Source organism: Megalobrama amblycephala, linkage group LG14 (genome assembly GCF_018812025.1).
Source record: "Megalobrama amblycephala isolate DHTTF-2021 linkage group LG14, ASM1881202v1, whole genome shotgun sequence".
Classification (NCBI taxonomy): domain Eukaryota; kingdom Metazoa; phylum Chordata; class Actinopteri; order Cypriniformes; family Xenocyprididae; genus Megalobrama; species Megalobrama amblycephala.
Window position 1 is genome coordinate 52,708,979 of NC_063057.1, and position 22,495 is coordinate 52,731,473.

At 36.7% G+C, this 22,495-nt stretch overlaps 2 protein-coding genes across 5 annotated transcripts in view; both read right to left on the minus strand.

The window, feature by feature from the left end:
• Positions 1 to 1,011: 1,011 nt before the first annotated feature.
• LOC125245758 (gastrula zinc finger protein XlCGF26.1-like) lies at positions 1,012 to 7,053 on the minus strand. Of its 4 annotated transcripts, none has more exons than XM_048156484.1 (3): positions 6,831 to 7,053; positions 6,097 to 6,210; positions 1,012 to 3,139 (listed from the first exon to the last, which is right to left on the minus strand). In XM_048156484.1, the coding sequence occupies exons 2-3, from the start codon at positions 6,179 to 6,181 to the stop codon at positions 1,491 to 1,493; spliced, it is 1,734 nt and encodes a 577-aa protein (XP_048012441.1). In that variant the 5' UTR covers positions 6,182 to 6,210; positions 6,831 to 7,053; the 3' UTR covers positions 1,012 to 1,490. The 4 variants fall into 4 exon arrangements, with proteins under 4 accessions (XP_048012441.1, XP_048012443.1, XP_048012442.1 ...); XM_048156486.1 differs by having other exon boundaries at positions 6,097 to 6,224; XM_048156485.1 differs by having other exon boundaries at positions 6,097 to 6,239.
• Positions 7,054 to 17,128: 10,075 nt separating this feature from the next.
• LOC125246403 (myelin regulatory factor-like protein) overlaps positions 17,129 to 22,495 on the minus strand; it is a 30,330-nt gene continuing 24,963 nt past the window's right edge. Inside the window, exons 21-25 of the mRNA XM_048157341.1 lie at positions 22,204 to 22,288; positions 21,355 to 21,429; positions 18,839 to 18,947; positions 18,491 to 18,565; positions 17,129 to 17,769 (exon numbers count right to left, since the gene is read on the minus strand). Coding sequence (XP_048013298.1) covers positions 17,683 to 17,769; positions 18,491 to 18,565; positions 18,839 to 18,947; positions 21,355 to 21,429; positions 22,204 to 22,288 — 431 coding nt within the window. The 3' untranslated portion in view covers positions 17,129 to 17,682. The remainder of the gene's footprint in view (positions 17,770 to 18,490; positions 18,566 to 18,838; positions 18,948 to 21,354; positions 21,430 to 22,203; positions 22,289 to 22,495) is intronic.

The following is a 22,495-nucleotide window of genomic DNA, read 5'->3' on the forward strand; positions in this document are numbered from 1 at the left end:
ACAGACAAGCTATGAAAGAAGTAAAAGATTTGGAAAGGGCTCAAATCCAGCTTTTTTGTGATATTAAAACCTGTGGTAAAATTTCACCACGTGATGGGTTTTCGCAGATCACATCACATATGTATTGTGCACAAGTTTTATTAACTAAATCACAAACACACCTACTCTAACAGACAAAAACACAATCACACATACAATGTAAAATGAAAAGTGATAGAATGAAACCGGAAATAGGAACAGGGAATGAAGTTATGGAAGAGTCATTAAACCAGGAAAAGAACAAACAGCTTATCATTTCAAAACACCTCATTAAAAGGATTTTACTGCGTATTCTAAAACCTCTGGGGTCGGTTGCATAAACCACTTAGACTAGTCTTAACAGTTAAGACACTTTTTTTTTTCTTGAAGAGTGGTCCTAATTTTTTTAAGTCCATTACATAAAAAGGTAGATTGGTGTAATTGGAATTGGAAAAATAACATTGATTACCCCTTGGTTAACTGCAAGTTGGTCAAACTAGTTCGTAATGTCACAGTCTTAATATAGTGACTAAGTTTATGCAACTGGGCCCTGTTTAGTTAAAATGTTCAATACCTGCATGCCTTTTGCAGTAGAAGCAGTCTGTTGTCTGTTCTGAGCAGGAAATTCTTCTGTGGAGACTTTTATGATCCTTTGTCCTTCTAGCAGGGCCTTTGCATATGTAAATGGATAGGTTGTTGAAGAAGAAACTATTAAATATTCTTGTAATACTCATATGTTGCACAGGTATCGACATATCATATACACATTTTTTCACATTCATTATGTGCCATATAAATCTGGGGAACATAGGACAACTTGTTGGGATGTCATTTGAACATGATGTTTTGTCATAATCGCACATTTAATTTCCTGTGGAACAGGAATGGAAAGAGCATGTTATGAAGATGATTAATGTTAGACCTAGTCTCAAACCACAGGAGCCCATTTGTGTAGACAGACAGAGGCAACAGAAGAGGTAGCAGGAGACATAGTAATGGTAAAACTGAGCACATTTAATTGAATAAACTTAGTTGTTTCATTCTCAATGCTCAGTCAGACTTTGTCCGTGATATTATTCCAAACTGCTTTACAACATCATCCTGTGACAGCTGAAACACTGAAATGAACCCACTCCCTCTTATCTCTAGATTATGAAGACCACACAATCTTAAGACTAAATATCAACAGCAAAACATTGCAAGAGTAAGGAATATAATGAGTAATATAATAAAACTGAACAGAAAGGAACATGAATATAATTATTAAAAAAGATGAAACAACTCAAATGTTTGCTCTCTTCAATGTACACACAAAGAGGACAACAAAAAAGGGCCAGTGGTGTGATTCAGAGGTAACGAATATAGAGACGCTATAATACAATGGAAATTAGAGGATGCCTACCGCAACTGATAAATATTTGAAATTACAGGAAACAGTCAGGCGTGGTCAGAATACTACATTTGGGTCACATTCAGCTGCGGTGTGAACGTAGCCTTGATTTCACACAGATACGTATTTTCTGGTGCCATCTTAAATTGCTGAGCCATTTAAATCTCTTTCCACACACAGAACACAAATGGGGTTTCATATCTGCATGGCTTTTCAGGTGTATCTGTAAGTGAGAAAACAAAATAAATTTTTTATTACACTGATCACAGTTAAATCGCCTTCCTCCAGAGTGAATGGGCAGGTGACTTTTGAAATGACCCCTTTTTGTTACCCTCCTTTCACACTGCAATTTCTTTCCAGAATGAGTTTGCGAATGACGTTTCAGATCTCGTTGATACGTGAAACTCTTTTTACACTCAAGACATGTGAAAGGCTTCTCTCCAGTGTGAAGTCTCATGTGAGTTTGGAGGCTTACATTATGTCTGAAACTCTTTCCACATTGATGGCATATGAAAGGCTTCTCTCCAGTGTGAAGTCTCATGTGAGTCTTGAGGTTTCCTTTAAATGTGAAACTCTTTCCACAGTGATGGCACATGAAAGGCTTCTCTCCAATATGAGTTATTACATGATTCTTAAGTTGTTTACTGTCTGTGAATGCCATTCCACACTGCTGACATATAAAGAGGTTCTCTCTTGAATGAATCCTCATGTGGTAATTAAGGGTTACTTTACATCTGAAACCATTTCCACACTGACTACATATGAACGGCTTCTCTCCAGTGTGAATTCTCATGTGAGTCTTAAGATTGCCTTTTTGTGAGAAGCTCTTCCCACATAGTTTGCATGTGTGAGGGCTCTCTCCGGTGTGACTTCTCATGTGGGCATTAAGTGTTGATTTGTATGTGAAACTCTTTTTGCACTGAGGGCATGTGTAAGGCTTCTCTCCAGTGTGAAGTCTCATGTGAGTCTTAAGGCTTACTTTATGACTGAATCTCTTTCCACAGTGATGGCATGTGAAAGGCTTCTCTCCAGTGTGAATTCTCATGTGTGTTTTAAGGTTTTTTTTATATTTGAAACCCCTTCCGCACTGCTGGCATGTGAAAGGCTTCTCTCCAGAGTGAATTATCACATGCCTGTTAAAGCGATTCATGTCTGAGAAACTCATTCCACAGTGATGACATGTAAAACAATTAATTCTTGAGTGAACTCTCATGTGGTTATTAAGACCTACTTTACGTGTGAAAGACTTTTCACATTGATCACATGAAAACGGCTTCAATCCATTGTGAATGTTCATGTGATATCTAAGGTTTAGTTCTCTAGTGAAGCTCTTTCCACAAAGTTCACAGTTAAAAGGCTTCTCTCTAGTGTGAGTTCTCATGTGGCTTTTAAGAGTTCCTTTTTGAGTGAAACACTTTCCACACTGCTGGCAGGTGTAAGGGTTCTCTCCAGTGTGAAGTCTCATGTGGACTTTAAGGTTTCCTTTTTCAGTGAAACTCTTTCCACACTGTTGGCAGATGTAATGGCTCTCTCCAATATGAATTCTCATGTGGACTATAAGGTTTCCAGGTTGACTGAATCTCTTTCCACACTGAAAGCAGGTGAAATGACTGCTAGTGTTTTCAGTCTGTGTGCATTTTTCTCCACTGACAGAATCATGATTTTTCTCAAAGTGATATTTCTCATCAATTTCACTCAGTTCTTGACTCTCCTCTTTCAGCGGCATCAGGTCTAGGGCAAAAAAGGCAAATACAAGTTAACTACAGTTTAATGGCACAAAGCAACAGACATCAAAAAAATTCAAAGAATCCAAAGCAACCACATGTATGCCAGATCCTAAACTGACAAAGCTCTTGAAATATGGGTTTCCTTTAAACTCAGAACCTCCTCTTAATATTGACTCTTCACTTTCTTTAGGACACATCCCAAAAACTTTCTTGGGAGGGAAAAAAAAAAAATGGAGCTTGACCCGGAAGAACTGGTTAATTATAAACTGATTTCAAATCTGCCATTTTTAATCAAAAAATAAATGAAAAATGGTTTCCTATCAACTGTTAATTTTTGCAGAGAAAAGTTTTTGTAGAATTGCAGATTTCAGTCAGGATTAAAGTCCCATCATAGCACATACACTTTGCTTATTAAAGTTACAACCTGCCTGCTTTGGCATCTAATTGTGGCATCTTCTGCTGCTTTTAGATCTTTCAGCAACAAGGACCATAACATTCTTTGGCATTTTTAGACAAGCATCAGACAATTGCTACAAATGTGTAAATGAAGAGATTTTTCATTTAACACAAGTATGGAGTGCCACATGGACCAGTATTAGGTCCTCTTTTTTCACTGTATGTCAGGCCCATTATTAGAGGTGGTCAATATACCAATAGACAGAATAAACCGGTAGATATGTGAAAACCTACGTAAATTTTGGATTATCGTCCCAACCCAGTTCCATGTGCAGTGTTGCATGTTCATGAAAGTTTATCCTTTTCATGATTTTTTAAATCCTTGCCAGTCTAAACTTTCAAGTGTTTTTTTACTATTCAAGCACAAATATAGCTGCAAGCAGCAATTAAGGGATCAAGCACAAAAAATGAACAATAAGTCATGCAAACATGGCTGGGAGCATCAGACCAACTGCAACAATAAGCAATTAAAGACATTTTTAGATTATTTTAGTCAAAATGGCTGAAAAAAAAAAAAATCACTATTAATATGATTTAAATGCTTAACACTTTTGAACAATAGATTACCAAATTGATGTGTGGTCAGTGTGAAGTGATCGTTGTAGAGTAACATCCTCAGAAGTGGACAGCATCCTGTAAGTGTATTTGTTTTTCTCAATTGTGTCTTCTGTTGAAGTAGCATTTGTTCTTGTGCTGTGTCGCGTGGTTTTTCGGTCTGTTAAATACTAAGGTGTGGCCAAAGCCAGCTAAAGTACTTAAACAGTATTAGCAAACAGTCATTAGGAGAAGCAGTCAAGCAACAGAAGTGTTAAGGGTTAAAGGTTTTTCTCTCAGCATTTGACATTTTTCCTCTTAAATGCTAAATTTACTGTTTATATACAATGCGAGGTGTTTCTGTGACTGTCTAAAGCACGTGAATATGAGGCATGCGATTGGTTGTCTGTTGTTCCAGAGCAGGGTGTCATAACCCCACTTCAAAATTACAAGTGTGAAATGTTCCTTTACCTGGGTTTAAACCAGTGTTTAGAACAAAGATAACCTGGGGTTAAGCTCAGCGTGAAAATTCAACTCCACCAAATTCAACTCAACCTTGCAAAGATGGAACTGCTGGATTATGGAGAAAATTATGGAGAAGGATATGCTGCTATGTTTACTGTTCTTGGAACAGCATTGTTACAGGGTTTTTCCTACATTGAACATTTTTTGACGGCCGCCAAAACAAATTTTTGTTCCGCCAAAGCCTTATTCGACAAGTTATTGAGAGTTGTTTATTAGTGATGCAGATGACTGCTGCACTGACTGACAGAACGAGCAGAGAGCTCCACCCTCGTGCACACAAACTCTCCCTGTCTTCAAAGTAAGCACTGTCTTTGCTCTCTCTCTACCTCGCACTCACACATAATAATATAAATCAACTGATACGATGCTAAAAGTTTGGAAGACCGAATCCATGTTTCACAAGGCACATTTGGAGAATGTTTTTCCTGAATCACCTCATCTTCTCTTACAAGAAGATTTTCTTACAATACAATGCTGAATAAAGTCATAGTTTTTGTTATTTTTGGACCAAAATGTATTTTCGATGCTTCAAAAACTTCTAACTAACCCACTGATGTCACATGGACTACTTTGATGATGTTTTTATTACCTTTCTGGACATGGCCAGTGTAATGGAGGGACAGAAAGCTCTCGGACTAAATCTAAAATGTCTTAAACTGTGTTCCGAAAATGAATGGAGGTCTTACGGGTTTGGAACAACATGAGGGTGAGTAATTAATGACATAGTTTTCATTTTTGGGTGAACTAACCCTTTAATGTAACTTTTTAATACTGATTAATAATTATTATTATTTATTGTTATTATTATTATTATACATACCAAAAAAAAATAAGATCTAGCAAAGAAGCATCTTCTCTTACAAAGTTATGAAATCATAGATTTTTTTGCAAAGAGAGCAAGGAAGAATTACAGTGAGAGTGATGGGTACTTTATTGTCAGTTGTCATTTATTGCTTTAGCTTTACTACTAGATATATTTATGGAGATGAGATATAAAAACCACCATGTACAGCTATGATCAGCTGTTCGGCTGAGCTTTCATTGTTTTGTTATGGAAAGGCCGAAGCCTAATTCTCATTCACAATAATGAAAATGATTGATAATGATTAAAGATTAAAACATAAGATTTAAATTATCCACTAACAATATAAATTGCCATTAAACAAAAGAAGCATGGTGTACTCAGCATCCATTTCCATGTTTTTGTGTGTTCACTGTGAATATACTCAGAGTTGACTGAACTGATTACCTCAAATAAGAAAAGTTTGGGTTAATCAACTATAAGTTTTGGGTTATAAGTTACAGTTGATAAGTTAACTCTGCTTTCTGGAATTCCTCACAGAAAATAAAGTTGTGTTTACAAGACACTGATTTGATACAGCAAGCACTTTTGAGGTCAACATTTTAATAAGGATCAAATATTCAGCTTTGAAAATGGAAACCAACCTGTTTGTTCCTCAGTATCTTCCCGTTTCACTCCGAATGCTTCTTCAATCTTCATGTCTTCACTCTCCTCTTTAATAAACGCCATCTTTGTCACTTGGATCTCAGTTGCTTCACCTGGAGATTTTTTTCTGTGCGTTTAGACACTTTATGTTTAAGATGCGAATAATTATAAGAAAGAAAAATAAATCCAAAATAAATTTCTGGGTACATCAGACTTAGTTTTACTGGTAAGGGAGTCAGTTAGTTGCTAAATGTCTTGATCAAACCTAATTACAAGTTAATGTTGCTTATACACTCTTCATATTGTATAAACAAATTAATTTTGCTTTTACAGACTCTAATTATTTAATATTTATGATATATTGGGTATTTAATGATTTGTAGATTATATTTAATATATTATGCTTTACTGAAAGAATAAAATCAGAAGTTGTCTACTCGTTTGTACTGTTTTCGATGCATTTACACCGTTTTGACCAGCAGGCGGTCAAAACAGTGTGAATGCACCGTCAGCGTGCGGTGTTTTGAGAGCTTCGAAACTTTTAATCTTTTAGCCAAACAATTCGTTCAATTAAGAATTTTCATAGCATTTTCTCCCATCACTACTTGACAGAGGCCGAATTTCAGTTTACAATATACTGATCTGATTTCAAGACAGCCTCAGGGATTTAAGGAGCGAAATGAGACGTAATGTTACCCCTTCTGCGACTCGTGTGTGAATGCGCTTTACTCACCAAAATAACATTTAGAAATGCTTCAGTGTTGTATTCATTATTAATTAATTTAAACGCTATACACTGATTAAACCATCTGTTCACATCTAAACACCTAAAATTTCCCAAAGCACAAACCTGTCTTTAGCCAAATCATAACAAACGAAGAGTGCGGCGCAGCTTTATGACGTCACACAACCACCACAAAATAAATGTCCAGGGGGTATTTCAGAAAGCAGGTTTGCAAAATATATGTTCAGAGTTAGTTTATTTCAGAGGTATTCAACGCATGTGCGTCCAATTGATTATATATCATAGGCTACTACCCTGCAAAAAAAAGATGCCTTACTTAGTATTTTTGTCTCGTTTCCAGTCAAAATATCTACAAATTCTTAATCTTTCTGCCAATTGGGTAAGAAAAATTATCTTGTTTCTGTTTGAGTTAAGATTATTTTTATTTTGGCAGATAATTTTGCTCGTTTTAAGCAAAAACAAACATTTATTTATTTATTTCCTAGGAAACTAGACATAATATCTTATACCATTTTACTTGTCTAGTATATACCTCTCGATATAAGAATTTTTTGATATTTGTACTGGAAACAAGACAAAAGTACTAATTAAGAAAAGCTTATTTTTTTATTACTCATTTTACTCTAATTTATTGTATTCTCATCTCAGACATCTTAGATGTGTATTCAAAAGGTTTTGGAATGAAAACAGGACATTTTCTATGCAATGAATTTCTAAAATAAAATACATATATGATAAATCTCACAACAAATGTGGAAGTAAAATACCTAAACATAATAAACTAAATAACTTGGACGTATTATCTTTGCAAGCTGACTGTTTTTTTGTTTTTGTTTTTTAGTTCAATCAATCTTTATTTTTTAAATTTATATATGCACTAGAACAAACAATATAATTCTTGTTCACAGTAAAAAAAAACCCTGATTAAAGATAAAAAAAATTATCGCACAACCACTCAGTAGGTGGCGATATGCAATAAGAATGTAAATTGCCATTAAACAAAGGAAGAAGTATGGCAAGCTTCGAATCAGTGGTTCGTTACGTCAACGAGGCTTCGTTACGTCACAAGTGTTTCGAAATTTCAATAGTTTACGTGACTTTGGCACTTTTTGATACACACTCCGAACCACTGATTCGAAACAAAAGATTTGTAAAGCTTCAAAGCTTCATGAAGCAGTGTTTTGAAATCACCCATCACTAGATATTGTTGAATAAAGTTGTTTTTTTTTTGTTTTTTTGTTTTTTTCACGCACAAAAAGTATTCTCGTCGCTTCATAACATTAAGGTTGAACCACTGCAGTTACATGAACTATTTTAAATATGTCTTTAGTAGCTTTCTGGGCATCTGAAAGTGTTAATTATCTTGCTGGCAATGGAGGCCTCACTGGATTTTATCAAAAAAACGGATTTTATCAAAAATAACTTAATTCGAGCTAAAGAGCCACAAGCATGCAATACATCAACAATACATACATGGAATACATTATCCCTGGATAACTTTCATTATACATTTGTGTTGTTTACATTATATGCACTTACATGGCGAATGCCAACAAAACAGACATTTGATGTAGTTTTACTTCCGGCCTGCAGTTCCGACACATGACAGGGACCTTTTATTGCTGGGACTGCTCCATTTTTCAGTTTTAAACAATCTGCAAATCCAGCGTCACACTGGGCCTTGTTTATAAAACATTTGTCACCGAAATGCCAGGAACAAACAAACACACTTGCACAAATCCGTTGCTGCCCTGGAAAAACAAACTGCATCCACTGTTCCTTTCACGCTGGGTTCTTCGGGAAGCTGAACAAGGTTATCTTTCCTTCACAAACAAAAACACACTTCTTTGGTGACAATGTTGATTCTATGGTCTAAAAACAAAATGATAAATCTTTCTCGATCCAGTCCAGTGCTGTGCTGCCGAAGACTTCCATAACCCGAACGAAACACGTAGATGGGCGTGCTCCTGCTCTCGCTCTGGTTGATGTGTGTGTGTGCTCTTTCCGGGAGAAGTGCCCATACAAGGAATTCTGCCCTTTATGATGTCATACTGGGCCACACCTGAATAAAAACTTTCCGAAACTTATATGAACCCTAAAAAAGTGTATCTGGCACATAAATTCATACATCCAGCTCATTTTTTAAAAACTTTTGCCATGTTTAGTATGAGAATCCAACTCTTTAACAGTGTAAATAAGTCAGAATGCATTAAATAGCATTAGACATCCCCTTTAATAATATTTTTTCTTTAATATTTTGTATTTTGTGGTAATTTCACAGTACTAAAGAATATTCACTTCTAAATTATGCACTATTCAACAGACATAAACATTTGGTATTTAACCTATGAAGGTGTTTTGTTTTTATTTTGTATGAATGTCCTGTTTTTCCTGTTCTTCCCAAACAGATAAAATTTTGACCAAAAAAAAAAACCTGATGCACTCCTGCACAGAAATCGCATTTGGGTACACCCTCTTAATGAGAAAAGGCAACAGTTTGGCACTGCAGAATCACCTGCAGCACTTCAGAATGAGTGCAGGGCAAATGGAGGATCTGTTGTCAGTTATTAGACCTGACATCACAGGGATGTGTATAAATTACCAGACACCAATTGGGCCAAGGGAAAAACTTGCAGTAACATTGAGGTAAGCACTTTTCTATATAACCTATTTGCCTATCTGAAATATAATTGTAATAATCTAATAATACTGTAATAATATCATGATATTAGAAGAATGAATACATTATTTCAAAACAATAATTCATTATATGGATTTTACCATGTGAGCCACATGTCGAGACAACACAGTAATGTACACATAGATACTTTTAATAATAATAATTACTGATCACTCTAGCCAGCCTCCACATATATTTTATCAAGGGTAGGCCCAAAAATCACATACTACAGTAACAAAAAACACTATCAGTATGTAATCTAACATATAACAGGATTAGGTTAACAATTCCCAAACCAATCAAGCAAACAAACAAACATTACATCTCATTGAACTATATGAATATGGTATGTTGACAAAGCTAGGGGGTGCCACAATGTTAAAATTTGGAGCATTCCAGCTACCTAAGTTCATCCCAGTTCATCCAGGATATGTAGCATCTCTATTTTTTCTCTTGTTTGTTCCCTTTTTCCCAAGGACATCATTTGAGGTGCTAAACTTAGAAGGAAAAGCTTTGTTTCATTGTGTTGTTTTGGTGGCACTGTTGGTGTTACTAAAAAGTCCATAAGCTTTTCATTAATTTGGGTGATTGGACTTTTTGGGTTGTCTCTTTTTTCCCCTGTGTCTCTTGGGCCATCTTGAAACTTATTCACTTTCGGTCCCTGCTGTCTCTGGTTGACGCATTGCTCCAGAGCCACCTGGCAATTGCTGTCTTTTCTTAAACTTGATGTAGTTGTCTCGAAGTGACTTCCATTTTATTCTGAACTTATTTTCTGTGAAGAGGGAGAAATAAATGTTTATATTAATGTTTATGTTTTACAGACATCTGGCCACAGGATGTTCAGTCAGAACAATTGCCTTCCACTATCATATGGACGAGAGCAGAGTGGCTAAATCCATCAAGGACACATGTGCTACAATTAACAGGCAGATGATGGATACACACCTCAAGACCTACTGAGCAGGAGTGGAAGAATATTGCATCAAAGTTTTCAACTAGGTGGAATTTCCCTAACTGCATAGGGAAATAGATGAGAAAGAACATCCTCCTCTTTGCACCACCACATTCAGGCAGCCTTTATTTTAATTACAAAAAACATTCTCTGTAGTATTATTGGCTGTGGTTGATGCCAAATATCGCTTCCATCTTGTCCATATTAGAGAGTATGGATGGTCAAGCGATGGGGGTGCCTTTGCTTGGCTATAGGGCAAGCACTAGATGCAAAGAAGTTGGCCAGATGATCAGCAACAACCAGGAGCAGAGCATCTGGGGAACATGCCATTCACCATTGTTGGGGATGCAGCATTCCCATTAAAAACCTACCTGATGTGGCCTTACCCTGGTCGGGACTTATCTACACAATAACACATCTTCAACTACAGATTGTCTCGGCCGGGCAATGTGGTGAAATATGCCTTCGGCATTTTGTCATCTCGCTGGAGGATCCTACGTAGCTGGATCAACATACACCCTTATTTTGTCAAGTGCATCCTGCACAACTTTCTTCTCAATCCAAGTGGAGAAGTGTCTGAATACCAGTGCTCCCAACTATTCAATCAATGGAGAGCATCTCCACTGCTGGTGGACATTGTGGTGCAAGGGAGACCTATACCGTTCGACATAAATTATGCTCATATTTCAACTCTGAGGACATATGTATTTTGGCAGAATGAAATGGTTTAATAGTCACCACAGTGTTAGTTTAATTATTAATTTATTAAATTTGATTTATTTCAAAATTGATCACTTCCTTGATATCTTATGCCTGCTTACCTCATAATTTAGTCTCTGATTATCATTAGCATTCATATTAGATTAGCACTCATCAATTATTAGCATTATTCTGTACTATTATTACAAAGCACTTTCAACATTTCTTATAGCTACTATGATTTGTTTGTTCAATCAAACAAAGATGCTTCATATTTTCGTGTAAGCTATACTTTTTTCATTGTTAACTTCAATTACAGTTGAAGACTTCAGATGCAAAAGCCTCTAAGTGCCGTCTGAAATTTTCTTCTAAAATAAGCATTTTTATCAAGCTTGTATGTTTATGTTCAGTTATTTCACTTTAATGTCAATGAAAAGTACCTATTAATTGCCATTAAAGTGGAATTACTTTAATGGCAATTAATAGGTACTTAGAGGCTTTTGCATCTGAAGTCTTCAGTTATATTCCTGTGGTGCACTGAGGCAGGGTATTGGAGTCTTAATTCAACATAAGATTTATTTATGGAAATATCCTAATTGTCAGTTTGTGGTCAACAAAATTGTTATTTTGAAGGAAATTGTGAAATTAAGATAATGTCTGTACTACAGTAGAGAAATGTGACTCTCAAACCTTGGCCCTCTCACCCCTTCCCTCGTCGGGGAAAAGTAAACTCAGCCTAAAATCAGCCTAAAGAACATTAGAACTGATGACTTTTCATTAAAAAATGTTTATACTTTTTAAACTATTATTTGAAAGTTTGTAAATATTATTTTTATAATAGTTTATGCCCTCTCTGAGGCCCTAGAGGGCCCTGATGACTCCCCACTGCTGTATTGTATGTTATTTTATGATTGTTCTGTACAATTAAAAACAGTCGTTGATCATCAGAGAAACCTTTTCATAGTTCCTAGATCTGTTGGCTGAAGTACGGAGATTTTGCCATGTTCGCACAGCAGAAACTAGTAACGATTTTTTAGTTCTAGGAACTCCTTTTGGCGGAACTAAATTAGCTCCTACTTCAGAGTAGGGTCTAAACCAGCACTATTGGAACTATCAGTGACATAAGTGTACGTTGATTGGTCAAACGCATGTCAAACACCGGCACCTGGCATTTTTAAAAAGCCATGTAAACATATTTACTTAATGAGCATGGAAAACAGTGATAACGGCATTTACCTATTGTCTGCAGGGTTGTGTTCTTTTCTCCGCCTCGATGATATGTCATACTGAAAGTTGTCATAGGAGATTTTGTCTCTTAGCCCCAATTTTTGCTCTTTCAGTCACATAAATTATGAGTTTACATTCCATCTCCGTTATTATGAAACCCACGACACACAACAAACACAGCTCCGATCATGGCGTCTTCCATCCACTGGTTTTTAGCATTTGTAAATGCCAAACTTAAAGATGCTGCTGTCTTCAGAGTTCCTATTTCCGGTGTGAATGCAACCAGGAACATGGCCTGGGGGAGAAATTAGTTCTCAGGGAACTATCCTAGTGGCTATTTCCTAGAACTAAGTTCCTAGAACTATTCGGTGCAAAAGCCCTTAGTCACTGAACATTTAGTCTCAGCCTCAGACGTCACGCCCATGGACCATTGGCTGAACATCTGATGCATATGGCACACTTATCTGGAAACACTTCAGGAGTTTCGAAGTCGTCATCTGGTTGGTTGAATTCTACAGGATGTCCAGGAGACACGTATGTCACATTCTTTAACGGTCCACCTGGAAACAAATGCTGTGACGCTAAACCCCCTCGTGGAAGAGGAATGCCGTCGTGTTTACAAGTGCTTACCTGGATCAACTAAACGCTGGATTTTCAAAAGTATGTAAAGTTCGCAGCTCCATTGTTGCAGTAAACTTTAATAAAATTAATCTTAGATTGAATAACAAAGCTAAAACTTTAAAGACTGAAGACACTTTCAAATCTGAATACATCTGATCAGCAACAACCATTCAGATGTTTGTCAGAGCAATGGTGCTCTCTCACTTAAAGGTTAAGTTAGCTGACTTTGTGAATAGTGAATTACCCCTGTACGTATATTGTGTTTTTACGGTTTTATAAAGTCCATGAAATTCTGATGTTTAATTACCATTGTTCATGGTTTACGTCAGGATTGCTCTGTTTCCGATGGTATACCTATCATTTTAAGCTGGAAATATTGAACATTTTGCACAAAGCAGTGCCTGCCACACACGAGCACTGAAGTCACAGAGAAAAATCTTTTAGGAGTTGCAAACTTGTAGATTTTTTCTCTCCCATAAACACAACATAACAGTTAGACCTTCTTAAATTCTTCACTGCAGGTGCACAAATCCTATTCTACAACTCACAAATTAAGAAACTCATTCACTCACATTTTTGCTACATTTGCTGAAGTGAATATGGCGCAAAACACATTCACACACCCGTATCAAAAAATGTGAAGTCATGGACAAATTTTGCACATCCACAAATTATTATGTGAATTAATGCAATGAGCGTTGCACGCTTGTAAGAATATTTTGTCACAAATATATTGCTTTTCTTTGATATTTTCTAGCACAATCATGCTACAAGTCTCAAACGCTGTTTTTTTCCGCTAACAAATGAAAAAGTTACACACGCTCTCACACTTTTGCACCACATAAAAATGTGAAGCAAACGTGATTTGTGCACCTGTAGAGGCAGGGGAGGGCACTGCTCAGAGATCAGAGAATTTTGGCCAGTCAAATGAGCATCTGGACGATGGGGCAGAGCGACACGCATTAATGTCTTTTTCATGTATGATTTTGTTAATGATACGTGCTGTTTGGCTGTTCTTATGTGGCAGTATTACAAAAATATTAAGGGCTAACTCTAGCATCGTATCATATCTATTTAGTAAACAATTATTATTTATTAAACATTTTTTACAAGGGGGGAAACAGATTGAGGTAGTATGGGGTCATAGGAGGGCTTCAGTTGGAGGGCTTGAGTCCCCCCAGCCCTCTTAAAAAAATTGCGTTTAACTCCGTAATCTGTACGCAAATTTGTGATTGCCTCAGTCCCCTTTAAAACTCGTATGCAACCAGCGGCAGGCTTCGGTTCCTCCCCGTCTTTTAGTCTGCAGGGGAGCAGTGCCAATATGATAGGAACATTTTTGTGCTTTTATTGATAGATTATCATGACACCTACATCTCTGCAGTTCTCTGTCATAAATGCAGTTTACATAATGTGATGCGAATTTTTGCTGTGTTCACCCCCTATCACACTACAGTTGTTTTCCTCTAGCGAAAATGGAGAAGTTCACATGCATGAAGGCATGCAACCACAATACTATTTTCATTTATTTATTTATTTATTTTACATTAAACATTAAAAAATAAGCCCCTCTAGGCTTTTGGAATCTGGGCTTTTTGAATGTTCCCTTCATCTAAAAGGCTTCTTTGTGACTTTTCCTTCACTTTCCATACTTAATACTTAAGTAGAATAAAATTGCTCAAATTTGTTTTAGTCATTTTATAATAAATACAAAAGCAAAACAGAGTGCTCCTCTGCAGCCATCTACTGGTTGTAGTGGTAATTTCATTTTCATTTTCATTTCATTTCAAAAGTGTTTGTTTTCCACCAGGTGACATAAATCCTCCACTAAAGCATGGCACATTTTCCATGGTATCTCTATTAAAGGGGACCTATAATAAGCAATACGACTGTCAACGAAAAATAGTGGTGTTTCCCTGTATATGTACGAACCACAGACACTGATGAAGGAGAGTAAATGAAGACTGTTATGTTCACTTTTCATCCAGCGGATGATTGAAGATGATTTGCAGGATATTTTCGTTTTAGCTGGCATTACAATCAGCCATCAAGTTTTAAAGGTGCCGTATAATTGAAAATTGAATTTACCTCGGCATAGTTAAATAATTAGAGTTCTGTAAATGGAAATGACATACAGTGGGTCTCAAACACCATTGTTTCCTCCTTCTTATGTAAATTTGATTTGTGCAAAAGACCACTGAAGAATAGGCAAATCTCAACATAACACCGACTGTGACGGAACAGTCGGGATCATTAATATGTACGCCCCCAATATTTGCATATGCCAGTCCATGTTCAAGGCATTAAACAAGCCAGTATTAATGTCTGGAGCTGCACAGCCGAATCAACAGACTTTATGCAGGTAAGCACAAAGTGCACAAAGACTTTATGCATGGAACACTTTGTAAAGATCCATTTTGAGGGTTATATGAGCTGTGTGAACTTTGTTTATGCAATGTATTATAGAGTCGCGAGCTTGGGGGCGGGGAGCGCGAGCATTTAAAGGGGACACGCGCTGAATCGTCACATTTATAATTATGCCCCAAAATAGGCAGTTAAAAAACTGAATTAAAAACAAAAAATCTATGGGGTATTTTAAGCTAAAACTTCACAGACACATTCAGGGGACACATTAGACTTATATTACATCTTGTGAAAAAGCGTTCTATGCCCCTATGGGGGGTAATGTCACAGATCCCTTGTTCTCCGGACTCCATTTCCCATGATCCTCCTGTTCTCCACACCTGCACTCACTTCCCTCGTCATCTCCCCATCATCACAGACCATCATCACCTGGACTCCCTCGTCAGCACTCCCTATTTATATGGACTCACTCCCTTCACTCCTTGTCTGTTCTCAATGTTGTTTAGTATGTGTATATACTTCTGCTCCGTGATCTTCATTAAAATACCCTTTTTGTGGATATCCTTGTACGCATCATCTCTACTGCATACTACACATGTAACACGTTACCCTCGGTTTCCGGTTTTATTTTGTTGAAACCATGGAAACACCAAAGACGCTTTAATATATTACACGTTTTAATAGACAAGGGAACAACTGTATATCAAACTGTTTTGATATATTTATAGACAGAAAACGAAATGTTATATAGCTCAACACGTTTAGTCTTATTAATTAAATTTTCTTAATTTTTTTCTTTATTTTTTTCGAGTACCGTGCTTTACCATGCCTCAGAGAAAAACACTATTTTGTCAAGTAGCTAACATAGCATAATCAGATGCAGCTTTATTTTTAGTAACAGTTATACATACTTTTCTCCATCATACAATACGTTTTAAAATTAATTGCACGCCATTTATAACATAATTTTCAACACACTCAAATGTATCTAATATGATAAACAGAGCTGCGTTACCTCATAATCATGACCGGAAAAGCGGAAACGGCGCCAACAACTGCGTCATAATAAAAGTTCCACTGCCCGCAATCGCTCCAGCGGCCTCGTTCAGCTCCCACAACACTCGGTCCTGCTCTGCTTCATACTACAGTAACGTTAATAATCTCATCCATGAACATGATTTGTTCCCGACTCCAGTCCTATTCTTTCGCACCGTCCGTTGAGATCAAGACCACATGTCCCAATATTCCGCTCTCAAACTTGGCGTCATCAAGCTACGCCTTTGTTTTGAATAGGCTTCTAGCGATCTTTTTTAGCGGACAAAATTATTACATATTGCACCTTTAAATACACACCTAGCATCCTAGAGTAGCATATGTGAAGTGGTCCTATGTGGTTTCAGAATAGGGAGGGCCTACTGGGTGAATTTTTTCAACGTGTAAAAATGTTTAATACCTTATGTGTTGTCCAAAAGTATCACATTAATATAGAACATAAAACACCTCGTAATGGCGCATTTACCTGCAAAGCACACACGTGATTTTTAGTTTCCAACACCTTCTTGCTTGTAACTGACCTACACTTAGTAGTATTACACAAACTGGTTATACTTTCTACTTTTCACATTTAATACACCACAGTAAGCTGCTTGTAGCTCGCAATTCCTCTCACACACTTTACACCACTCAATGAATTTCTGTAACATAATTTTCAGACTTGATACTGTTAAAGGTTTTCCTATTATAATAATCAGTACACAGTGTGATTGTGGGCTTCGTTTATTGTAATGTTTTATATTTAGAAAAAACTTTAACTTCAGAAAAGTCTTTAGCTACAAAAGGAATTTGACTTCTAAACGATCATATTAGACATTACTTCAATTACTGTTTCTGTAGCTGAATAAATGTTTGGTCTACAGGGTTACATGCGAACTATGCTCAGTTCAATATAGGAACACAGTGTGAGTCTACCAGAGTAAAAGATTATCTGATTGCGTAGTTCAGTACAAAATAAATCATCTCTTTATTGTTGAAACATATATTTGTCAAATCATAATTGAAGACCTACTTTACTCTTTGTGTTGGAGTTCAGATGTCTCCTTCTGATTCCAAACACCAGGAAAATAAGAATAAACTATATCAAACATATTTCAAATGCTTTTTTTTTTCCCAGCAACAACACACTATCTGCCCATGAAAGATGTTCTTTCTATATAATGTACAGCCTGCAGTTTTTATAGCTGTCAAATCACTGGATGTTGCTTTTGAAGGGCTGTTTTGACAGCAGCATCATCTGGTGTGGATCAGTCACAGCGACGGAAGAACTTGAAGTGGTAGTCAGTAAATAAAATTTCTGCGTAGTTGGGATCGGTGCTACAATCAGCCAAACCCTGTGTAAAAGGAACATGTCAAAATAGTCACACCATCTACACTGCCAATATGTAAATAGACTTTGGTGTTTAATTAGACACTACCATAGACAGAAGTACAGTCTGTAAAATGTTTCATACTGTTAAAGGTTAGTTCACCCAATGAAAATTCTGTCATTAATTACTCACCCTTGTGCCGTTTTACACCCATAAGACCTTCGTTGATCTTCGGAACACAAATTAAGATATTTTTGTTGAAATCCAATGGCTCAGTGAGGCCTCCATAGCCAGCAATGACATTTCCTCTCTCTTAAGATCCATTAATGTACTAATAACATATTTAAATCAGTTCATGTGAGTACAGTGGTTAATATGTTTTTAGTACCTTTATGGATCTTGAGAGAGGAAATGTCATTGCTCCCTATGAAGGCCTCACAGAGCTATCAGATTTCAACAAAAATATCTCAATTTGCGTTCCGAAGATTAACGAAGGTCTTACGGATGTGGAACGGCATGAGCGTGAGTAATAAATGATAGGATTTTCATTTTTGGATGAACTAACCCTTTAAGCTCACCTCTGATTTTCACAAGCCTTGTGTTTTTGTGACTGTACTTCTGTCCCCCACATGTGTCATTTTCATTCACATCAAATTAAATATGGTGTTTACCCTGACTAAAGTCTTTCAATAAAAACAGCGTACATTCACAGACTAACACACAAATACATAGCACAGGAACTCACAGCAACTGAAGAGCGGAAATGGTAAGAGGAACGATAGTGATTCGCCACTGCCAATGTCCACCTATGTATGTAGCCCTATCAAAAAGAGAAAGATAACCATTAACCATAACCAATAACCATTTTAATGGAAATAAATAAAATTTTATCTAATGCCTATTATATGATTATCCATCGTTTTCATTAAAAATCTCCTGAGCAACACATAAACGTTATCAAATATAATTCTTGTTATAGAGTTACTAAATATATTATGTATTTAAACTATTATGAACATATAATATTATTATTACATTCATAATGAAATGTTTTTCTAATGCATGTTGTTTGAGTTTATAAGTGCTGAAGTACCTGTGTGTTGAGAGCAGTGTTTGGCTCTGGGCTGCTGTAGTCGAGTACTGAAGAGCACTGCTCACTCTCATCATGTGAACACAAGTGGATCACCAGCAATTCAGGTGTGCTGCTCAATTGGGGGGAAAAAATGTGTATCAATGAGAATGTGATCCACATATGCAGACACAGTTTTTCACATACAGTGGGTACGGAAAGTATTCAGACCCCCTTAAATTTTTCACTCTTTGTTATATTGTAGCCATTTGCTAATTGTTGACATTTTTGCAGATTTATTAAAAAAGAAAAACTTAAATATCACATGGTCCTAAGTATTCAGACCCTTTGCTGTGACACTCATATTTAACTCAGGTGCTGTCCATTTCTTCTGATCATCCTTGAGATGGTTCTACACCTTCATTTGAGTCCAGCTGTGTTTGATTATACAGATTGGACTTGATTAGGACACACCTTCTATACACACCTGTCTATATAAGACCTTACAGCTCACAGTGCATGTCAGAGCAAATGAGAATCATGAGGTCAAAGGAACTCCCTGAAAAGACAGAATTGTGGCAAGGCACAGATCTGGCCAAGGTTACAAAAAAATGTCTGCTGCACTTAAGGTTCTTAAGAGCACAGTGGCCCCCATAATCCTTAAATGGAAGACATTTGGGATGACCAGAACCCTTCCTAGAGCTGGCCGTCCGGCCAAACTGAGCTATCGGGGGAGAAGAGCCTTGGTGAGAGAGGTAAAGAAGAAAGATCCAAAGATCACTGTGGCTGAGCTCCATAGATGCATTCGGGAGATGGGAGAAAGCTGTAGAAAGTCAACCATCACTGCAGCCCTCCACCAGTAGGGGCTTTATGGCAGAGTGGCCCGACGGATGCCTCCCCTCAGTGCAAGACACATGAAAGCCCGCATGGAGTTTGCCAAGATGGTGAGAAATAAGATTCTCTGGTCTGATGATACCAAGATAGAACTTTTTGGCCTTAATTCTAAGCAGTATGTGTGGAGAAAACCAGGCACTGCTCATCACCTGTCCAATACAGTCCCAACAGTGAAGCATGGTGGTGGCAGCATCATGCTGTGGGGGTGTTTTTCAGCTGCAGGGACAGGACGACTGGTTGCAATCGAGGGAAAGATGAATGCGGCCAAGTACAGGGATATCCTGGATGAAAACATTCTCCAGAGTGCTCAGGACCTCAGACTGGGCCGAAGGTTTACCTTCCAACAAGACAATGACCCTAAGCACACAGCTAAAATAACGAAGGAGTGGTTTCACAACAACTCCGTGTCTGTTCTTGAATGGCCCAGCCAGAGCCCTGACTTAAACCCAATTGAGCATCTCTGGAGAGACCTAAAAATGTCTGTCCACCAACTTTTACTATCCAACCTGACAGAACTGGAGAGGATCTGCAAGGAGGAATGGCAGAGGATCCCCAAATCCAGGTGTGAAAAACTTGTTGCATCTTTCCCAAAAAGACTCATGGCTGTATTAGATCAAAAGGGTGCTTCTACTAAATACTGAGCAAAGGGTCTGAATACTTAGGACCATGTGATATTTCAGTTTTTCTTTTTTAATAAATCTGCAAAAATGTCAACAATTCTGTGTTTTTCTGTCAATATGGGGTGCTGTGTGTACATTAATGAGGAAAAAAATGAACTTAAATGATTTTGGCAAATGGCTGCAATATAACAAAGAGTGAAAAATTTAAGGGGGTTTGAATACTTTCCGTACCCACTGTATATCATGATATAACATCTGTCTATAAATATTACACAAGCAGGAGTGCGATATGGCTCTTTCGGCAAGGCTGCAATTCATCCACCTGACCAGCACAAGGCCACAGTTCTTTATATTAACATGAACATGCCCAAGGCTTTTTATTTTGAACAATATGTGACTCTGGACCACAAAACCAGTCATAAGTTGCACAGATATATTTGTAGCAATAGTCAACAATACGTATGGGTAAAAAGGATCGATTTTTCTTTTATGCCAAAAATCATTAGGATATTAAGTAAAGATCATGTTCCATGAAGATGTTTTGTAAATTTCCTATCATAAATATATCAAAAATGTATTTTTTGTGAGTGGATATGCATAGCTAAGGACTTAATTTGGACAACTTTAAAGGCGATTTTCTCAATATTTAGATTTTTTCACAGATTTTCAAGTAGTTGTATCTCAGCAAATATTATCGTATCATAAATCATACATCAATGGAAAGCTTTCATCAAGAAAACATCAATTTTTCAGCTTTCAGGTGATGTATAAATCTCAATTTCAAAAAACTGATTTTGACTGGTTGTGATACAGGGTCACATATACAGTTGATATAAAACGTTTGATCTCCTTTGTTAAAATTACAGCTTTTTGAGTTTTCCTCCTTTAATGCAGTATTATCACCAACAAAATTCAAATATTTTTTTTAAGAAAAAACAAAGAAAAATAAATAAATTAAAGTAACCTGGTTAAATAACCAAGAGACAGTATAATGAAGACAGTGTGAAATATGAACGGCCTACTTACTTCATTTGGAGGGTTATGGGCATGTTGGGTGGGGTGTTTTTACTGAGGGGAATGATGTACGTGTAGTTTCCCTTCCTACAAAATATAGATCAATGAGTAAAATGCAAATGCATTACTATAGAACATTCTTTCATCGCTTTAGTTAAGTCAAGAAATACCCATGTGCTATAAACATTGCTGTATATACCAGTATGGTTCCCTTTTATTGACTGTTTACATGTGAATTTTTCTAATAATCAAGGTTCTTGCAGTAATATGTTTACATGACATGAGCCTCTTCACTCCCGTTTGTAAGCAATTTTCATTATTCTGATTACTCACTAAAATTGGTGTTATTTTTACCACCATAATTCATGCCAATGCACAGCACAAATGAACTCATATACAGTAGGTGTGTTACTGGCCAGAATTTTGATCTACTTGTGTCAAATGCAAAACAAATTTCAATGGATGTATTGGATTTTTTTTTTACTAACTTTGTTAGTAAAACATCATTTATGGTTGCCATGATTATGAGCTTAATCACATCAATTTTGTCGAAGTATTGTTTACATGAGTATTGTTTACAATTATTTACAATAATTGTTGTAATGTCTTCCTTGCATCAGTAAATTACCCTAGTGAATGCCACCCAGGACTGAAAATCTCTGAAGCCTATGTTTATTTTGTAATAACAATCCTGTAATAACCCTGATGTGAACATGATCTTCAGAAATATCTAGTTATGGAATTTATAAAGGGAAACATTATAAATGGTCACACCATGACAAGTGTTATACTAAAAGAGAATGAAAAATAAACTTCCTGTTGAATATCTAAGTATATTGAAGATGTCAGTTTGATACCTACCCACAGTTCTCTCGCTGACAGTACTGCTGATCTATAATTTGTTGATTTTGCGTTATTCGGATGGAATGTATAGTTGTGTTTGTCCCTGCGAAGAAGACATAAATAAAGATGTAAAGTGTGAATCATTATTGCGGCCACACCTCCACTTCATTCTGGTATTAGGAATAAGGAATGTTTTGACAAAATGGATTTACACTAAGCAGACATTCACAAACTATTAATTTAGCACAAAAACTATCCACACTAAGGCCATTCGTTGATAAAAGCTTAGATAGCTGAAACAAAGTGGTGA

Coding starts and splice junctions, on each gene's coding strand:
- LOC125245758 (XM_048156483.1), bottom strand. Junction 3,140..6,096: donor AGATACTGAGGAACAAACAG/GTTGGTTTCCAT, acceptor TTTTTGCCCTAG/ACCTGATGCCGCTGAAAGAG.